At 62.4% G+C, this 6387-nt stretch overlaps 1 protein-coding gene across 1 annotated transcript; it reads right to left on the bottom strand.

Moving 5' to 3' along the window:
* Positions 1-121: 121 nt before the first annotated feature.
* Positions 122-4105, bottom strand: LBRM_06_0770 (conserved hypothetical protein; the record flags this gene model as incomplete). The annotated part of the gene is made up of 1 exon (XM_001561961.2): positions 122-4105. The coding sequence occupies one exon, from the start codon at positions 4103-4105 to the stop codon at positions 122-124; it is 3984 nt and encodes a 1327-aa protein (XP_001562011.2).
* Between the last annotated feature and the right edge of the window lie 2282 nt (positions 4106-6387).

The following is a 6387-nucleotide window of genomic DNA, read 5'->3' as shown; positions in this document are numbered from 1 at the left end:
AAGCAGAGACACACGCACAGGGAGTCACAGAAAACGAAAAGGGAAGAGATGAGGCGTGCAGTAACAGCACCGAGGCGATCCGGTGCAGGCGCACAGAGACACGCACGCCAGTACGGCCAGCTCATAGTATCTCCAACGTCGCCTTCAGCTCCGCACTTCGGTAGCCTTTGCGTCGCAGTGCGATCTGTATGTTTTGCCCACACACCCGACCGCCGCCATGGTTGGTGCTGCCCGCGTTGAAACCGAGCCTGTACAGGTCAAGCTTGCCGCACGCCAGAGGGGAGGTGGCCCCTGCCTGCATTAGCTCTACTGCCAATACAGAGTCGTCCACCTCGGCGTTAGTGTCCTTGACGCCGCTGCCATCGCTGTGGTATCCGGCCGCTCTTTTAGTCGCGGTGCGGCACTCAGGACCCTTTGAGCGGCCGGAGGCGGTAACGCCGGTGGGGATCAGGTGCACAATCAAGGTCTGACCGAAGAAGTTGAGAACTTTTGCGGACGATGAGGACTGCAGCATGGTAGCCTCGGAGGCTATCGCGGAGAGCGAGCCCATTGCTAACACGTGAGCGCCTTCGCTGAGTGACGCCGGAAAGTCCCGCATAGACGTAGCCGTCCCCGAGATTGATGTCGCTGCCGTCGAACTCAGCGGGACCGCTGTGGATGCCACTGACTGTACTGCTGACCGTACTCGAATGTAGTAGAGGCCCTCTCCCTGCCCAACAGGTTGCTGCTCCTGCTGGTAATGGCTGACGTAGACCATGGCCTCGCTACCTGCAGCTCTGGACGGGCCTTGAGGCGGTGCCAGTGGTGGTCGCCGGCAGCGGTGCAGCGTGAGCCGCAGCACCGTGTCGCTTGTTACCGCGCGCCCAACAATGGTGCGATCGACAGCGAGAAAGCGCTCCTCATAGTTGTAGGATCGTGAGTAGCACCGCTGCTGCTCCGCAATCCACTCGTGCAGGAGAGACAAGGGGATGCGATACAGCGCGGCAAGGTGCTGCAACAACTCCTGCACTGCCCACTGCGTCAGCTCGAGTACGCCGAAGTGGGTGGCGATGAGCTGCTGAAGGCCACCATACTGTTGCGCGGACGGCGGCGGCAGCGCTGGCGTGGTCGCTTGGGGTACCACAGAAGTCGTTGACAGTGAGGACGCCGTGGAGAATGAGCTGGGGGGCGCCACGGTTGCCTGCGCCGCCAGTTCGCTAGCTGCGCCATCCCCTGTGGAAGCCGGGGCGCCAGTCGTCAGCTGCGCCTCGCGCTGTAGTCGCTTCCGTAACTCGTCCATTAGGGCCGACACCGCAGGCCACGACACAGCGGACACGTGCTTGTGAGCGAGTTGAGTAAGGGCATCAAGATAAGCGGCGTGGGCCTCCAGCCGGTTCGTCGTGTCCAGCCGCACCGCCTCGTCGTAGATCAGCTGGCGTTGTCGGCGCAGCAACGCCTTTGCCAGGTGCGAACGCACAACGGAAGCGTCCGCCTCAGTGCGCCGTGGCGGTGGCGATGGCGCTGTCATTGTGCCAGTCACAGCGGTGCTGCTGACTGATGCATTCAAGGGCACGTTCGGCAACGGCATAGGCGTCGCGAGTGCCGTGTCTGGTGGCGTCGCCGGCTGCGATCCCAGCACAGGGTCGCGCATCAGCAGTAAAGGATGCTCTGGTCCTTCAGCGCCACGCTTCGCCGCGCGTGGGGACCTCGTACCCGCGCACATGTCGCGCTCCATGAGCTGGTCCCGCAGCGGGCGCAGTCGCTGCAGCGTGGCACAGGTACACTCGATGTCGTGACTGGGCACCTGGTCCGCCGCCAGCTCCCACCACCTCGTAACCAGCAACTCCTGCTGGAGTAGCGCCGATGCATGCTCGCCGACCCCGATGGCAGCTGTCAGCGGCTTGCGCCGATGCCGCTTCTTCCGCTTCAGGAAGCTGCTGTTGCGTCGGGGGCGACGGGGCTGCGGCAACAGTGCGGCGACAACGGCAAGGCCACCTGCGGATGCCTGCGCGCCGAGCGCAGACGCTACAGGAGAGGTGGACTGTGCCACCACAGCGCGCGATTGCGTAGCCGGCGTTGTGCTGCCTCCGAGAGGTGGAAGGGACGTGGAGAGTGGCGCAGCAACGATACCGTTCTGCGTGCTCAGCAAGGTTGCCGGGCCACTCCCGAGCTGGACACCGCCTTGGTGCTTCAGCTGCTGCGGGTGACCTTCGGGGTCAGGGAGAACGAAGGATGGATCGGTGCGCCGCTCCTGCACGCCGGCAACTGCCACGGACGCAGGGACACTGACGCCGACGTTGCATGTCTCTCGGACGAGCGGGACTTGCCCAGACATGCTCTGCCCTGCAGCTAGCCGCGCCAGCGGTTGCAGGTTCGGGGGAGCAGCACTCTCTCCCAGGCGATGCCGACTCAGCTTTACCTTCCGTGCGCTGTGCAGGGCTGCGTCAGCACCTCCACCGGCGACGCTGGAGTGTATTGTAGCAGCTGCCGCCGCCCCTCTCGCAGTCTTGAATGGGCAGCCGTCTCGCGTGCCACGCAGGGCGCCGTCCAGACCGTAAACTGTGGACTCGTTTGCCTGCGCCAGGCGTCGTTGCAGCTCGTTGCGCAGGTGCTGCTCGTCTTTGGCCTCCGCCGCAGCCTCCAGCACGGCAGCAGCCACGGACGCCCCCGCCGTGAAGCATGTGGCGCTGTCAGCCACCGGCGGAAGACTCAACTCGTCGCTTCCAAGATACAAAGCGGACGCCGATGTGTGAGCATTGGCGGGGCGCAAGGTGCCGTTGCTGAGCAGAGAAGAGGTGGAAGTCAGGGACTTGGCACGTTGATCCGGTGCCGCGATCGGCACAGCGGGGGTATCAGCGCCGACACAACGCGAGTCAGTGCCTTGGCGACCGCCACCACCACTACTGCCACCGCTATGGATGCCGATACGAGGGCAGCCGACGCTGTCCTTCCCCCTCCTGTCTGCCTCGCCGCCCACCTTTGGTAGCTGCGTCACACACTTCATATTCAACGACAACTGCCTTGCGTTCAACGAGTCGCCATTATCGCTGTCGTCGTCGCTACCGACAGCGTCGGGGATGCCGCGCCACGAGACCTTCAGCTCTGCCAGATCGTCAGGCATCGGGATCTGAAAGTGCACCGGTGCCTCATCGGGCAGTGCAGTCGTGTCCACCAGCCTGTCCTCCGCGGCTGCGGCATCCCCAATTGCCTCATGGAGCGCAGCACGCGTCTGCGCACCGGCGCCTCTGCCTTTGCCTGCCCCAGCCCTGTAGGCGTGCAGCAGGCGTTGCCGACTCGCTTGCATCTGGCGCTCGAGCACCGGCGTCCCAGCGCGCATGTGTGCCACGCGCTGGTGCTGCAGTGTAATCAACCCACGCGCTGTCCGGTCGCGCAGCTTGTAGAGCGCCATGCGGGCCATGTTGTCAGCCGCCGCTATTTCAGCCGCCGCTGACATTTTTGGCTGTGCGACTGCCGTGGCGCCGCCCCCTCCGTGGAGATGTCCGCAACGCTGCTTAGACTGCACAGACGTTGGACCACCAGTGCGGTGAAGTTGGGAGCTGGCAGTGGCATCAGGACTCCCGTCGCCGTCGAGCTCAGTCATCTCGGAAAAGACGCTGGAGAAGCTTACCTCCTCTGTATCTGACTCCGCGCTGTCCATGCTGGAGCGGCCGCAGCCGCCAACCTCAGCCCTGCCAGGCAGTGGCAGCTGCCCTGATGGACGGCTGGTCGTGCTGCTGTTTCCATAGGGTGAATTACTCCGATGGGACGCGCCCTCATGTAATAAAGCATCACACTTGACACTACCGCCTGTTTCGCGGCGACTGGGGGGATGTAGTTGCCGCCGTCTATTATTGTTTGCCCTGCTGCCCACCCTTCCAGCCGCCACGGTGCCGTTAGCGGCAGCAGCGACACTTCCAATCTGTCGCTTCTGCCGCTGACGGGACGCGTTGGCGCCGCCCTTCGCCTCCACGCGCCGCATAATCGCTGTAAACTCGCGCATCTCTTTTTGGGAGTGGAGCACCGCAGCGACGCGGCGTTCGTGCAGTGACACGGCCGTCTGCGCCGCAAGCGCGTCTTTGCGAAATTTCAACGTCACTGATTGTGAAGGCGGCAGAAATGTAACCATCGTCTCCTTGTCGCCACGAGGGTGCGTTGCAGTGAGGTCCAGTGTAGCCTGGATCCAGTGTGAGGCGGGAAAGATGTTTGGTGTGGTGTTATTCAGCGCCGAGGTGGCCGCCGCTGTGGAACCCGTGCTGTCCGATGCGCCCCCTGGGCTGAAGCTGACACAGCCGCCGCTACCGGAGAGACACGACACCTCTTGTGGCGACTGGATAGGTGGCGTCAACAGGCAAGAAGATGGCAGTTTCGAGTGCCTCGAATGGAGCTCCTGCGCCCGCGATGGCGGTGTAAGCTGCGGGGACTCACCGAGTAAGCAAAACTTTGAGGCGGCAGTGCTCAGGGTTCTCAGCGCAGAGACCGGCTGGTTATCCGGAGTGGCCTCCACGATCACCACAGAGCTGGTGCAAGAGCGGAACCCGCCGCCAGTGGTGGCGGTGTCATCCTCCTGCACACCACTGCTGCCTATGGCTAGTCGCCGCACGCCTTCTTCGGTAGGAAGGTCATGCGCTGACTTCGTTGCCACCACATCATCTGGCAGGATTGGGGCGGCGGCTAGCAACACCGCTGATTTGCTCCCAGCAGCGACGGCCCAGGAAGCAAACTGCCGCGCCGCCCTCGATGATAATGCCTGCGCCAGCGCTGGTGGCGCTGCGTCGTTACTCCCCAGATAGGTGAGAGTAGTCTCGCCAAAAGACTCCATGGCCGACGCGGAGGTGCTGAGCTTCGCCGTCTCCGCAGCTGCAGCTGCAACCGTCGCTGCAGAGCTCCTGTCGAGAGACTTGAGCCCTCGCTGATTCGCCCTCGTGGGCGACTCCAGGGCAAGCAACTCCGAATCCATGCACGTCCCTAGTCCCGCGGCACCCGTCACTGCGGCGGCCTTTGACGCGATCGTTGCCATGGCAATTCCTCGCTGCGCGAAGGTGGGGTCGAGTGCCAGCACTGGCAGAGTGTGCTGCGGTTAGTTAGCAGCAGCAGCGGCAATGTGCCTGCACGTTTGCATAGCGGCAAAGGATGAGAGTGAGAAGCAGAGATGGTGGATGAGTCATGCGTGGGGGAGGGGGCACAGATGATGTTCAGGTGAATGAGAGAGAAGCTCACAGGCATGCGAGCCCCTAAACAGAAACACCTGTCATGGCGTGCGCGCCTGAGCGTGTGGGTGCACGTGTGGGGGCGCTGTCGCAAGCACCACCAAGGCTGGCAGGATCCTCAGCGCACACAAAGACGAGTGGAAAGAGGAGGGAATGGGCCTCTCTCTCTCTCTCGTAACGGCACAGGAGGGACGAAGAAGGTAAAAGCGATGAAGACGAGAGCAAAGCAGGCAATGCTGGTGAGTGCCGTTCACACCCACACCACCCACCCACAGTGGACGGAGGGACGGAGGAAATATCGGGTGACTTGAGCGCACACACACACACACACGCAAAACAAATGACAATAAGAGCGAAAAGGGAGAAGAGCACGACGACAGCTGAGAGAGACACCTAACATCAGCCAACAGCACAGACAGACAGGCACAACCACGAGTACACGCAGGCATAACCTGTCTCACCTCGCCCCCCCCCCACCCTCCCCCCTTGCTGTCCAGTGCGGGAAGGCGCTCTGCGCAAACTTCCAGTGCTGGGTGAGCGCAGAACAGAGAGCAGCCATGCGAAGGAGGAGGAGGGAAGAGGCGCCGCACGTTGTCTGAGAATCCCCTCGCCTCGCAGACGCGCGTCTGTCCATGGGCATGGGTACTTGACACACAGACAACAGTCATCGCATCCCTCCATCAAGCGTCGCTGCACACCATCACTGCAGCGAGTTGAGAAGTTTCCCGCTGATTTCTACGCAGCTAATGAATTTTATTGTGGTGCTTTACGTCTTCCTGTAGCCTCTTCAGGTGTGCACGTCGTCGTCGTCAGCAGCAGCAGCGGCGGCGGCGGCTTCAGCGAGGGTGCAACGCACCGCCGAAGGGAAGCAGTGGCACCAGTGCAGAGAGAGAGAGAGGGGGGAGATGGAGATATATAGATAGATACATACGCTCAGGGGGGAGGGAGGGAAGGGCAAGAAACAAAGGAGGCAGACATACATGGGCGGCTGGAATATGGTGTGCAAGAGTAGGAAGGGGGAGAGGGAGCGAGAGAGCACAGAGCCCTCGGCAACAGAAACAAAGGAAATTGCGGATTGGGTGCCCCCGCAAAACTCAAAAGACAATGACGATAGAGGGGGGGAATCAGGACGGCAGCACAGTCGCCATAAGGCGTGTGGGTGTAGGTGGCGATGTGCTCGGCTTTGCGCCGTCCAGGAAGC

The sequence above is a fragment of the Leishmania braziliensis genome, chromosome 6 (assembly GCF_000002845.2).
Source record: "Leishmania braziliensis MHOM/BR/75/M2904 complete genome, chromosome 6".
Taxonomy (NCBI): domain Eukaryota; phylum Euglenozoa; class Kinetoplastea; order Trypanosomatida; family Trypanosomatidae; genus Leishmania; species Leishmania braziliensis.
This window is presented reverse-complemented; position numbering and strand designations above follow the sequence as displayed.